The 15,000-nt window shown below is 41.9% G+C and overlaps 1 protein-coding gene across 1 annotated transcript in view; it reads left to right on the top strand.

The window, feature by feature from the left end:
- LOC143023742 (venom protein 302-like) overlaps positions 1 to 385 on the top strand; it is a 3,566-nt gene extending 3,181 nt beyond the window's left edge. The window contains exon 3 of the mRNA XM_076182346.1: positions 1 to 385. This exon is cut by the window's left edge and continues 11 nt beyond it. Coding sequence (XP_076038461.1) covers positions 1 to 130 — 130 coding nt within the window. The 3' untranslated portion in view covers positions 131 to 385.
- Positions 386 to 15,000: the final 14,615 nt, after the last annotated feature.

Here is a 15,000-nt window from a genome sequence, read left to right as displayed (position 1 = left end):
GGTGTGCGGGGGCCCTTGGTTCTATCGCGGCAGGTGCGGCATCCGGCTCCGCTGCCTTCGGGATGACAGGGACTTCAACAGTGAAGGTGTCTGCGTCCGGGGGGGGAAGCCCAGAGCCTCTTCCCATTGACACGTTGCCACTAGCAGGGAACCCCCAACTCAGTGGTAAACGGTTAACCGTCTACCGTTTTCGGTGACGTTGGGAAGACACAAGGTTTTAGTTGTTTTTATTTTTTTACATATAATCCTTTTCCTTTGGCGTAGACTATTGCGTATCTCATGACTGATCATCTACAGTATTATCTTTTTTCTGTCTGTCTAAGGACAATCTCTCCATATGTACATGTGTACTTTGTATAATCTAATAAAGTGAAAATTATATTTTTTCTTTCGTTTCCCCACCTTCACTTATCAAGAACATAAGAATGAGGAAGAGTGCACGAGACCACAGGGCCTACACTAGGCAGTTCCATGTTCATTACCATTTGTCACCCCCACCTATGAAGTTGTCTAATTATTATTTTTTTTATAATAACCAATAGTTTCAGCTCTCACTATAGGGTCACTAAGTCTACTCAATTCGTTGACCACTCTATTAGTAAATCAGTTCTTGCCTATTTCCTTCTTAAATCTAAATTTGTCCAATTTAAGTTCATTACTGCGAGTCCTGTTCTGTTGTCTAAATATGATGACCTTGTTTGCGTACCCTTGTAAAATCATTTGATCCACTTGAACATCTCTATTAGATCACCCCGCACTCTGTGTCTTTCCAGATAGTGTCAGTTAAGGTGCTTGAGGCTGTCCTCGTAAGGTAAATTTCTGAACCCATACATCATTTTGGTCATTCTCCTCTGTACTGATTCTAGTGAACTAATGTCCATTCTATAGGACGGAGACCAAAACTGTACCGCATATAGTTTGATAATAACCTCTGCATTTTTATTTGTAATAGTCCTAGCATTGAAACCTAATGCTCTGTTAGCTCTATTCCTTGCGCTAATGCACTGTTTCCTGGATTTAAGGGCAGGACTCATTAGAACTCCCAAGTCTCTCTCGCACTCAGTTTCCTCTAGATAAGTGTTATCTAAGCTATACTTGTTTTCTGTGTTGTGTAAATCTACGTTTAACACGCTGCATTTTAAGATATTGAAGTCCATTTGCCATTTAACTGACCATGTGAACAATTTATTAAGACCCTGCTGCAGAATGAGCGTCTTCTCCTGACCTAATTAGGTGTCCTATTTTAGTGTTATCCGCAAACTTACCAACATCACTATTAATCCCACTGTCCAAGTCGTTTAAGTACACAATGTACAACAAGGGACCGGAACCAAGCCCTGTGGAACTCCACTAGAAACACTCCCCCATTTGGATTTTACACCGTTTACAGTGACCCACTGCTTTCAGTCACTGATCCAAGCTCTAAGATATTCAAACATTTTTCCTCCCATGCCATGGACTTGACTTTATTTAGTAGTTTCTGGTGGGGCACCATGTCGAACGCTTTGCTAAAGGCAAGGTAAATAACTTTGTAACTATTATTATTATTTGACGCCTTGAAGAAGTTAGTGTAAAAAAAAATAGAAGATTAGTTATACGTGATTCATCATTGGAGAATCCATGCTGTGAATCACGAATCAGTCTCTCGATATGATTTTTTGTTCTATTGGCTATTATTGAGTCAAGCATTTACCAATAGTAATGTCAAACTGATTGGACTGTAGTTGCATATAAACAATTTATCTCCCTTTTTTAAAACAAGAACAACGTTTGCCTGCCCCCAAGCAATAGGTACAAAACCAGTGTCAATCGATTGATTAAATATTTCCGTTAACTGGTCTCAGATTTCAAATTTACACTCTTTGAGCTCTCTGCAACAAAACAAATGTGTTTTTGCTACGTGGTAGGCGTGGCTTGAGCGGCTGAGGACGGCAATTTTAATCGGGCCTCTCTTCGGATTTGGCGTGGGAACACCACTGCCCACCAGTGTAACAAAACAAATGTGTTTTGCTACATGTAGTGGTGGTTTGAGGGTGAGGAAAAGTTTCTGGTTGACTTTGTTGAGCTACGGAGATTATATACAACTAGGGTCTTCATCTTAACTACTCCTCGTGCCGAGTCTTAACCTCGGCACTGCCTCCTGCCAGGTTCGTGACTTCGGGTAGTTCTCCTGCCATATCTAACCTCTCCTTTGTAAACACAATGAGAAAAGATTTGTTAGTCGCATCCCTTATTCTTTCCTCCGAATCTATCATGACATCTTCGTCGTTTTTAATTGGGCATATTTTTTCCTTATTTTTTGTTCTGTAAATATTAAAGAAGTCCTTTGGGTTGGATCTCGCTTGTCTGGCAACTTTAATTTCATGGTTGCTTTTCGCTGTGCGCATGTTCTTTTTAACCAGTCTTATATATAGACTTTGGGTGTATTTCCTCGTTTTTAATTCTAAAGCCCTCTTTTTATTCCGATTTCGATTTTCGGCCTATCCGCCATCCATTTGGGAGTATTAGTGCTGGACCTTACTGTTTTGAGGGGAATAGTTTATTTTGCACATTCAAAATCGAAACTGTTAGGTTACTGTACATTGCATGCAGATTGTTGACCGTGCTATTTACCTCACGCTTGTGAGTGACCTGACCCAAAGGAACGCATCTCACCCTCCGGGACCCGACACCTGACTGCGCCAATGACGTCCGGACTGACCGTTTACCTTACCCTGTCATAGTCCTCTGGGTTGGTCTCGTAAGTGACCAATTGCCCTAAACACTTTCTCATTTCATCAACATTGGCTCTCCTCAAATTAGCAACTAGAACGTTATTCGTATGATTTGATTTTACCATATAATATTAAACCTTATTTCTTGATCGCTAGAGCTTAGACCATCTCCTACTTTTATGTTCCATGATCACAATGTGCTTGTACTGAGACGACCTGCGAATTTCTTGAATCAGGAGAATCATTGGTCTTCTCTGCAACGACGTTACCAAAACTGAATGAAATCGTTTGGCGCCATATAAGGAAAACTGTAAGACAAATTACGTATCCACAACGAAGTAGTTAACCTAGGCAGTTTTCACCTCCTTCCCAAGATGCCATCGAGTTCAGTATGCAGGACTGGACTAACCACACATGATACATTCTTTGTACCTCATAACGGTGGCTTGACTCATCTGTAATCAGAATATTACTAAATTTGCTAGGTTGGATCAGAAGAGTGAAAATCCTCAGGGTTCCATTCTTGGGTCACTTCTTTTCAGTGTATGCATCAATGAGAAAGACCATGGGCCCAAATCTAACTCTAAACTGTGCGGAATAACAATCTCTCAGATGAGCTGGAAATTAAAAAAAATCTAGATCAACTAGAGAAATGGTCGGAAGTGTGGTTCAGATGAAAATTATTTTGAATAGGATTACAACTTATCTGGAAAAAAAAAACAATCAAAGCGGAGAGTAAAAAGGATTTTGTCTCTCCACCAGAGAATATGAGATTCTAGGAGAGGAAGCTCGATCTTCTAACTTCAAAAGTTCTGCTCTCCTCAATCAACTGTATCACTCATTAGCCCGTCCATATTTGGAATATGTTGGTTCAGTGTGAAGCAAAAAGCTCATAAAATTAAGTCTAGTCATTTCCATAATGAATACTAACCAGACGTGAAATAATGATTTTAGACTGCCAAGACGTATATTTAACCTTGAGGTAGGTAGGAACAACATTACCAACTGTCTAGTTAATGTATGACCCCCCCCCCGCAGAGACAATTTGACGTTCATCGGTTCAAAGATGTGAGATTCAGTTGTTCCATGAAAACATCAAAGCAACGTGTTGAGATGTCTGTCTGGGCGGGCTAGGGCGCCGTTACTTGCGGCGAAGGTCGAGGGGAAAGCGGTTCGAATCCTGACCCCGTTGAAGTTGAATCAAGGGTATGGTTCATTAAATTCCAACCTACAATGCCCTCTGTGAGGGGGCATCGTCCTAGCCTTCCGATAGGGGGTGTTTGTGACGTTAAACCTTATCATCATCATTTCTTTGTTCGATTTGATTTTTTCTTTTTTATGAGCCGGAAGCTCTCCATCTGACAATCTGTATTGTTGTCACTCCATTGTGATCATCACAAAGGTAATTCATTATCACTGTTTAAGGGATGACCAAACGTAACTGTACAGCGGCGAAATGCAGCGTCATAACTAAACTCGGCCCACACGTGGAGTAGAACGAATTATATGAAATATTCTAGAGGAAATAACCAGCGACCTCCAAACTAGGAACAGCAAGGCGCGTCGATGAGCTGGAGTGACAGACTGATGCCTCAAAGGTCGATCTAATAGGATGTGACGATACAAAGGAGAGGTTTAGACATGGTACCTGACTGTATAGATTACCTGAGTTGGCTACGTGAATGACAATAACTACTACCCAAGCATTTGTTCAAGTAACGCGATTGAACTATTTCTCTACACTAGAACTCGTATTAAGTCCAGGATTACTAATCTCTACTTGTTTAATCCAACAGTTACATGCGTAGAGTCCCCGAATCTTCTGAATTAATCCTGAATAAAATCGCTTGGCGTCACCCAGAACAAATGTGCAGGTCATCAATAATAGCGAAAATATTATGAACGAAACCATTGTCATCGAATTTCTTACCAATTTACTTTTTATATTTTGAAATGTGATTCCATTCTGTCCACATTCCATCATCAGACTGAATGAAATATATGGCGTGATATTAAAAAAGAAAATGTAGTCGAACAAAAATTTATTGACTATGCCACAAAGTTCAAAAGAAGGGTGATTAATTATGATTAAATATTTCACCGTATTTATGCATCCCGTAAGCAAATTTGGAGTGATTTTTGGAGGACCGATCTCCTCGCCGCTCAATAAATATCCTGTTGTGTTGAACGCCCTAACGATTTGAAGAGGGATTTCACAATGTCACTGGGGAACAGTAGTTATAGAGGACCTACAGATTTTCAATGCCACAGGATATTCAAGGGGCCACAATGTACTCGAAATGCCCACAGAGAACTGTCGGTCCTGCAGGGATCCCGGAGCGTCTATGGCGTCCTGGAATGTTTCAGAGTAAAGGAAGTTTGTGCCAGGGGAAACACGTATGGTTGAAAGGGATCAGAGAGTAACAGGGAGACCCACGAGGTAATTACAGAGCCACAGGGAATTTTCATTGTAGTAGGAGAACCAGCAGTGCCATGAAGGACCTACAGTGCCACAGAGAAACTGGAATGTCACCAGAGACTCATAGTTTCACAAAGAGGGAAGCACTCACATTATCACAGAAGACCTTCCACGCCACAGAGAATTCACAGTCCCCCAAAACTTTGTCTTATTCATTTAATGCGGATATTTCAGACTACTCCATTTAGCCCATTGTCTCCCCATTGGTAGTAAAGGGGTTAAGGGCTCGACCTAGGATTCCCAATTGGACAGGTAATCAGACCCATGACATGGCGAAGGCCAAGTCGAAATTCTCGAAAGGAAAAGTGATTCCTGTTTACTGTGGAGGATATTGCTGTGGCTGGGTACCACGGTGGGGGGTTGAGGCTTGCCTCGGTTGACGGTCGGGGCCCACCGTGGCGTGACTGTTCGAACCCTCGCCGTGACGCAGAGCTTAGAAGAGGCATCCACTCTGAGTAATGGCCCCCGACCGCTGTTCACTTCAGGACCTGAGGTGACTTGGGCATCACTGTGTGTGTGTGGTGCATCAGCTTCCTCCGGGTATCGTCACTGTTGTGGCATACCGTCAACACCGTCTCCTGCGTTCATGTATAACCACTTCCAGACCACCAATAAAACTGAGGTTCGAGCAGGTACCAGGTCCGCAAACTATGAAAAGTGTGATTGATTAATAGTACGGGTTCCCCACTTTGAAGCACGCACGTGCGCGCATTCATTGTCTTATATGCGTACTAGACGCGACGCAAGGTTCATTCCGTAGTTAGTAGTCTCAGGCTCAGCGCCAATAGCCTCGCAAGGACCATGGGACCTCGGGTCGCGGTCTTGGATCTGGTCCTCCTGGTCTTCCTCTTCGTGGCGACGGAGAGTTGAGTGAATGTCTGTCTAAAAGAACTTCTCTTTCATTTACCTTTGATTTGCACCAAGCCATTTCAGTCTACCAAAAAATTCCTGGTTAGTTAGATTGACTTGTCGCATTGTCCTGTTGATACACGAGGGAACATGGTGTGTTTTCTTTTATATATGCAATATAGGTATAGCTTCATTTTCCACTGATATGTCGAGCAATGTCTGGGTATATAAAAGGGTTTGGATTAAGAATAGAGAGTATATCTGATAGGAAGATGTTAGATTATGTGTGTGTGTGTGTGTGTGTGTGTGTGTGTGTGTGCGTGTGCGTGTGCGTGCGTGTGTGTGTGTGTGTGTGTGTGTGTGTGTGTGTGTGTGTGTGTGTGTGTGTGTGTGTGTGTGTGTGTGTGTGTGTGTGTGTGTGTGTTATCTGCATATGGTATCAGCTGAGCCTGACATTTGGTGTAAACATGCGTAGTGTTCTCGCGTGGAGATGGAACGTAACTCTCTGAGCCACTCGGATCTTGAGATCAATTGGAATGAAGTGGATGGTACCATCGTCTGAACTTATACTGTAACTGTTACAATTGTGTCGCGTTCCCAGTCTCGTCGGCTTGAATAGGTAATGTCCTTCTGTCTTGAAAGGTGGCCTAAACTAGGCAGTAGGCTAATGGAGGTAATTAACGCACGCGGTGGTTAGACTAGCTGTTGACGTTATGCATTTGTAATGCAGAATTACAGTGCAACTTGTTCACTGTGTGAAGATGCACATTAAATGTTACCCCTACAGTAACTATAAGATAAAATTAAAATGTATTGTAACATTAGAATACATTAGATACATCCAATTGATTGTTCATCGTATTCAAAATAAAGATTTGCGAGTGATCTATGCAATGAAATAAATACAAATATTATATTAGAACATAATATTCAGATTTTTTTAGTATAGAATAGAAAAGGTTACCTTTGCAAGTCTGAATTTGTTATGTCTCATAAAAACCATGGTTACGAAAACTAAACAATGTGTACCATCTGCATGAATAAAACTAACTTTATCATTGATAATATAGATAACTAATACATCATTTTTGAAAAGTCACCTCGCCAAGCGCAAGGGTCTACAAGACCGGGCATAAGTTGGGCGGGCACATATGAAGATGACGTTAAAGGGTTTATCATCAATAGGGAAGAGGCCAAACGCAGAGTGTGGGAGTCCAATATATTTTACGTTTCGCCCAGCAGGGCTTCTTCAGAAATAACATCGATGAAAAACATTTTACTCCTTATATAGCCCGAGCCTTGCGGGGAGAAACAAACATTAAAATGGTGTACACACAATTTGCGCAAATTGCTTGTTACTTGTAATTAAAATTCCCAATGGTTTGTTGCAATCATTGCTGCTTTTACTCGTTTATCATCTACAAATTTTAACATTTGGCAGTTCATGAAGCGATCGTTGAAATGATACTTTAGGTGTTTACACACACACTTAATAAATGATAATGAGAAAGTGGGAGATAAAGAGAGGAGTAAGAGATATGGCATGAGGGGAGGGTAGACAGAATGTAACAATTAGCCTCAGAGAAAAGTCAATGCCAATTGCTGGAGTTAAGCTCATCCTAAACAATGACCTTGCAGGTTCATTAGTAGTATCTCTCTTAGATACTGTGACAAAAATCCTACAATTGTAGATCACATACATCCTGAATTTTTCCCCTATATGCAGTAACTCGTTCCAAATCAATTCCCTTAAACGAAACTGCACCTGATATTGTTTTATCTACATAAGAACATAAAAATGAAGGAGACTGCAAGAGACCATAAGGCCTACACTCGGCAGCTCCGTATCAATCACCACCTGTCATCCCCATCCATAAAGTTGTCTAATCGTTTCTTAAAACAACTGATAGTTTCGGCGCTTACTACATCGTTACTAAGTCTATTCCATTCGTCGACCATTCTATTAGTAAACCAATTTTTGGCTATTTCCTTCTTAAATCTAAATTTTTCCAGTTTAAAACCATTACTGCGAGTCCTGCCCAGTTGTTTTGATATGATGACCTTGCTTGCACCACCCTTGTTAAAGCCTTTGATCCATTTGAACAACTGTATTAGATCACCCCGCACTCTGGATCTTTCTCTGTATTGATTTTAGTAAATTGATGTCCATTCTGTAGGACGGAGACCAAAAACTGTACCGCATAGTCAAGGATGGGTCTAACTATCGCTAGATAGAGTTTGATAACTACCTCTGCACTTCTATTCGTTACCGTCCTAGCAATGAAACCTAATGTTCTGCTTTATTCCTTGCGCTAATGCACTGTTTCCTGGTTTTAAGGTCAGACCCGCTAGAACTTCCAAGTCTCTCTCGCACTCAGTTTTTTCTAAAAGCGTGTTATCTAAGCTGTATCTATTTTCGGGGTTGTGTAGCCCTACGTTTAACACGCTACATTTAGAGAAATTGAAGTTCATTTGCCATTTCACCGACCATGTGAACAATTTGTTAAGATCATCCTGCAGAATCTCTGCGTCGCCTCCTGACCTAATTTGGCGTCCTATTTTAGTGTCGCCCGCAAACTTACTAACATCACTATTTATCCCATCGTCTAAGTCGTTTATGTACATAATGAACAACAAGGAGCCCAAAACCGAGGCCTGGGGGACCCCACTAGTAACATTGCCCCACCTAGATTTTACTCCATTTATGGTGACCCGCTGTTTTCTGTTACTAATCCAAGCTCTAATCCATTCAAACAATTTTCCTCCTATGCCATGCGCTTTGATTTTATTGAGTAGTCTCTGGTGTGGCACCTTGTCGAACGCTTTGCTAAAGTCAAGTTAAATAACATCGTAATTATCATTGTTATCTGACGCCTTACATACTTTAGTGTAAAAGGATAGAAGATTAGTCACACATGACTTACCCTTGGAGAAACCATGAAAAAAAAAATAGGCGGTGCCATAAATGAATGACGAAGTGGGCCAGCATCGGAGCCCATAGTGACTAAGTAGGAGACTCGTATGAGGTACTATCTATAACTATGATAATTATATAGTTTATACTTTAGGGCTGTCAGTGACATGTCATAATGGTGAATTAGTATGGCCCAGTGGTTTTGATGATTTTCAGGCCGCGCGCGACCACCAGGTAATCCAAGGAATACAAGATAGGTTTCACCGAGCCATTGGTGGAACAACAGTATCACAGGAGACCCACAGTACTACAAAAGTTCAGCAGTGTCATAGAGTATTCAAAGAGCCAATATAGATTTGAAGTGGCTAAGAGGCTTCAAGCTGTCACGAAGGATCCACAGGGTGCTGTCAGTCCTGCAGGGTAAAGGAGGCTTGTGTCACGGGACATTCGTAAGGAATCAAAGAGTAACAGGGAGACTCACGAGGTAATAATCCTAACAATTTCAGTGCCTCTTTGGGGAGTGGTACCATAATTGGTCATCAATCACAGATGTCTGGAAACAAAGCACAACATGCAAATTGATACCAAATGTAAAGATTTCAAGGTGAAAACATATACATACATACATACAGACTGTCACTACGGCGGTCCGGGTTCAAATCCTGCCCAAGGGATGAAAATAATTTCAGTATCGCTGCGCTTCGAGTCGTTACTCCAACTCTTGTGGGCGGGGAGTTGGGTGTGTGCGTGTGCGTGTAAGGTCAAAGCATTACCCATAGATCGGTCATTGGAGCTCTGAGCTCTCTTCCACGAGGGAAATAGCTGTCGATCACGAGTCTAACACGTGATCCAAAGACCAAGGTGAATCACATACATACACCAAAGTCTTTTTACCCCTTACAAGGGAGGTAGAAAAAAGGCATAAAATCCACTCTCGCCCTACCATTCACCCACCTCCCTCCCTCTTATCTTGGCTCCTCCTGGATGTCGGGTCATCCCTACATCTCGCCCACTGCCCTAGATCAAAGGCAGTGTCGCAAGACACAGCAGATCCACAGCAAGGCCGATTCATTAAATCGGCGACCACGCCTCCGTCCCCTCATCCAGAAACACATATTTCCTCAACATCACCCACCATCTACCTTTCATGCGTCACAGCATCATCCATACACAACAATTCACCCCTATCTTCTGCATTCTCCCGTCCTTCCTCAACAGACATTACCCTCTTTCCCAACATCCCTTTTACCCCATCCATCCATCTCGTACTTGGTCTCCCACTCATGTTCACTCCTTCCACGTCTGCCCTCTTCACTCATTCTTTCCGTGTGTCCAAACCATCCCAATACTCTTTCATCAACCATATCTCCCAACTTCCTTTCCACTCCTGTTCTCCTCGTTTCTCATTCTATCCAGTTTAGTAACCCCAATAAGTCACGGCATTTACCCCCCCGACTTCAAGATCTTCACAGACGGATCGGTACTCAGTGACGGCAGAACAGGAGCAGGACTGTTCTTCGTGACCACGCGAGAGCCCTTCGAAGTGAAGCTCCCGCCCACCACCATCCTAACTGCCGAACTCGTCGCCATCAGAGAAGCTTTGAATAAAGTCAAAACTCTCCCCCGTTCCCCAACGCAAATAGTCATCCTATCGGACTCCCAGTCCAGCCTAAATGTAATACAGAGTGAGTACTGCAAAACAAGACCGGAAATCCTCAAGGAAATACTAATCCTTTCAGAAGAAATCGCACGACGCGGACTCCGTCTTCGTTTCCAGTGGGTGCCCTCCCATGTAGGCATCCATGGAAACGAGATGGCCGACCGAGCCGCCAAACGAGGGGCCCTAACCTCTGAAGAGGATTGCATCTCGCTCTGCTTTTCAACAAGTGATGCCAACAAAAAAATTGACCAAGCGACATGGGAGCTCTGGTCAGAGGAATATGCCGGGACTGCCGCTACTCGAGGCTGGCCCATCAAGACATGCAATAAGGGGACCCTCTGGACCCACCCTCATCCACTTCCAACCCACATTCTTCACCTCATCTCAAGAATTCGTGTCAACCACTGGAGAACCCGCTATCTGAAGACCGTCTGTGCCTGCGGGACGGAGCTGGTCTCTTTCCTCCACTGCTTATTCCTATGCCCCATCCTTCGTAACCACTTCCAACCGCTGCTGAACCTCCTTGGGAAGAGCCCCCCAAGAATGTTATATTCAATCACCGACCACCAAAACATCATCATGGCAGCCCAACTAATCTCCATCTCACCATTTGGACACTTATTATAGCGCCACTGGCGCTCGACATCTTCCCGGAGACGAATTAGATATACTAGATGTAGACACACAGCTAATATTGAGAAACTAAAAGACAGTCCCTAAATCGGATCCCTCCGCTGGGACTTATTCTAAAAAAAACAAAAAAAAAAAAACAGGGATCGTGTGAGAATCAACACAGCGCTCCTAGAGGTCGGACGTCTCTGCACTCCAGCTCTCTCGACAAACGCCCAGGAATCTTCGCCGCATCGGTCTGTCACTCCTCCAGCTCAACGACGCGCCTTGCTGTTCCTACTTTGGAGGTCGCTGGTTATTTCCTCTAGAATATTTCAAATAATTCGTTCTACTCCACGTGTGGGTGGGATCGCTAAATCCCACGAGTTTAGTTATGACGCTGCATTTCGCCGCTGTATAGTTACGTAATACTTAATGACCTTTGTGATCTTACAATGGAGTGACAACAATAAAGATTGTCGGATGAAGAGCTTCCGGCTCATAACAAAAATGAAATAATTAAATCGAACAAAGAAATGATGATGATATAGCTTATCGTCACAAAATCCCCCTATCGGAAGGCTAGGACGATGCCCCTCACAGAGGGCTTTGTAGCGTGGAACTTAATGAACCATGCCCTTGGTTCAACTTCGCCGGTGTCAGAATTCGAACCGCCATCCCCTCGACCTTTGCCGGAAGTAACGACGCCCTAGCCCGCTCAGACAGACATCTCAACACGTTACTTTGATGTTTTCATGGAGCAAGTGTACGTCGCATTGCCTCTGCGGGGGTGGGTGGGGGGTGATTTTATACATTAACTAGCCAGTTGGTGATGTTGTTTCTACTTACCTCAAGGTTAAATATACGTCTTGACAGTCTAAAACCATTATTTCACATCTGGTTAGTATTTATTATGGAAATGACTAGACTTAATTTTATGAGGTTTTTGCTTCAATCTGAACCAACATATCGTTAGCCTCATAAAAAAAAGTGCCTAAGTCATTTGTCCAACTTTTCAGGTAATCGAAAAAAATAGCTTTTCTATTTTATTAATATACGTAATGCTCTTCCTAATGTAATTCTAACCTACTCAGACACTAAATAAAACATTGGGAATTGTACCACAAGGAGCAATAAAAGATTGATTTAGAAAAAAAAAAATCCAGAAATTGACGAAAAATTACTTAGGCAATTTTTTTTTTTTTTTTTTTATGGACGGACTAATGAGTGAGACCGTTGTTTGATGTGTGCAGAAATTTTGTAGTTAGAAGATCGAGGAATCTCACATTCTCTGGCGGAGAGACAAAATCCTTTTTACTCTACGCTTTGATTTTTTTTCCAGATAAGTTGTAACCCTATTCAAAATAATTTTCATCTGAACCACACTTCCGACCATTGCTCTAGTTACTCTAGATTTTTATTTTATTTCCAGCTGATCTGAGAGATCGTTATTCCGCACAGTTTAGAGTTAGATTTGGGCCCACGGTCTTTCTCATTGATGCATACACTGAAAAGAAGTGACCCAAGAATGGAACCCTGAGGATTTTCACTCTACTCTTCTTTTCCAGTTAGTAGTTTCACCTTTGAAAACAAGTCGCTGTCTACGACAGTTGAACGAGTTTCTGATCCAACCTAGCAAATTTAGTAATATTCTGATTACAGATGTATCAAGCCACCGTTATGAGGTACAAAGAATGTATCATGTGTGGTTAGTCTTGGGAAGGAGGTGAAAACTGCCTAGATTAACTACTTCGTTGTGGGTACGTAATTTGTCTTACAGTTTTCCTTATATGGCGCCAAACGATTTCATTCAGTTTTGGTAACGTCTTTGCAGAGAAGACCAATGATTCTCCTGATTCAAGAAATTCGCAGGTCGTCGCAGTACAAGCACATTGTGATCATGGAAGACTTTAACTATAAAAATATTGACTTGGAAAGTTTACTAGATCATGAAGTGCTTTTTTATTTTTAGATGTGATACAAGATAATTTCCTAAAACAAATGATGACCGATCCTACGAGGGGAGAGAATACTCTGGACTTACTATTAACAAAAAATGAGAGTCTAACGAGAAACATAAAAGTAGGAGATGGTCTAAGCTCTAGCGATCAAGAAATAAGGTTTAATATTATATGGCAAAATCAAATCATACGAATAACGTTCTAGTTGCTAATTTGAGGAGAGCCAATGCTGATGAAATGAGAAAGTGTTTAGGGCAATTGGTCACTTACGAGACCAACCCAGAGGACTATGACAGGGTAAGGTAAACGGTCAGCCCGGACGTCATTGGCGCAGTCAGGTGTCGGGTCCCGGAGGATGAGATGCGTTCCTTTGGGTCAGGTCACTCATAAGCGTTAGGTAAATAGCACGGTCAACAATCTGCATGCAATGTACAGTAACCTAACAGTTTCGATTTTGAACGCACAAAATAAACTATTCCCCTCAAAACAGTAAGGTCCAGTACTAATACTCCCAAATGGATGACGGATAGGCTGAAAATCGAAATTGGAATAAAAAGAGGGCTTTACGCCAGAATTAAAAACGGAGAAATACACAGGTCTAAATATAAGACTGGTTAAAAAGAACATGCGCACAGCGAAACGTAACTATGAAATTAAAGTTGCCAGACAAGCGAGATCCAGCCCAAAGGACTTCTTTAATTTTTACAGAACAAAAAAATAAGGAAAGAATATGCCCAATTAAAAACGACGAAGATGTCATGATAGATTCGGAGGAAAAAATAAGGGATGCGACTAACAAATCTTTTCTCATGGTGTTTACAAAGGAGAGGTTAGATATGGCAGGAGATCTACCCGAAGTCACGAACCTGGCAGGAGGCAGTGCCGAGGTTAAGACTCGGCATGAGGAGTAGTTAAGATCAAGGCCCTAGTTGTATATAATCTTCGTACCTCAATAAAACCAACCTATTGCTTGGGGCAGGCAAACGTTGTTCTTGTTTTCAAAAAGGGAGATACATCGTTTATATGAAACTACAGTCCAATCAGTTTGACATCACTTATCGGGAAAATGCTTGACTCAATAATAGCTAATAGAACAAAAAATCATACCGAGAGACTGATTCGTGATTCACAGCATGGATTCTCCATCGATGAGTCACGTATAACTAATCTTCTCTCTTTTTACACTAACGCTTTCAAGGTGTCAGATAATAATAATAGTTACAATGTTATTTACCTTGACTTTAGCAAAGCGTTCGACATGGTGCCCCAGCAGAAACTACTAAATAAAGTCAAGTCCATGGCATGGGAGGAAAAATGTTTGATTATATTAGAGCTTCTAGTGGAGTTCCACAGGGCTTGGTTTCGGTCCCTTATTGTCCATTGTGTACTTAAACGACTTGGACAATGGGATTAATAGTGATGTTGGTAAGTTTGCGGATGGCACTAAAATAGGACATCTAATTGGGTCAGGAGAAGACGATTAGTCTGCAGGAGGGTCTTAACGAATTGTTCACATGGTCGGTTAAATGACAAATGGACTTCAATATCTCAAAATGCAGCGTGTTAAACGTAGATTTACACAACTCAGAAAGAAGGTATGGTTTAGATAACACTTTTTAAGAGAAAACTAAGTGTAAGAGAAACTTGGGAGTTCTTGTGAGTCCTGCCTTAACCTATTAAACTCCGATGACAAGATTCTTGTCATTTGGTCGCGAGCGAAGCGAGGACTGACGTCATATTTTTCTGGTGCTGTTTGATCAAACATTTTGATGTTTTATGATTTTTTGTTTTATTTGACCAAATGACAAGAATCT

Source organism: Oratosquilla oratoria, chromosome 3 (assembly GCF_046742065.1).
Source record: "Oratosquilla oratoria isolate Oo_2021 chromosome 3, ASM4674206v1, whole genome shotgun sequence".
NCBI classification, from domain to species: Eukaryota; Metazoa; Arthropoda; class Malacostraca; order Stomatopoda; family Squillidae; genus Oratosquilla; species Oratosquilla oratoria.
This window is presented reverse-complemented; position numbering and strand designations above follow the sequence as displayed.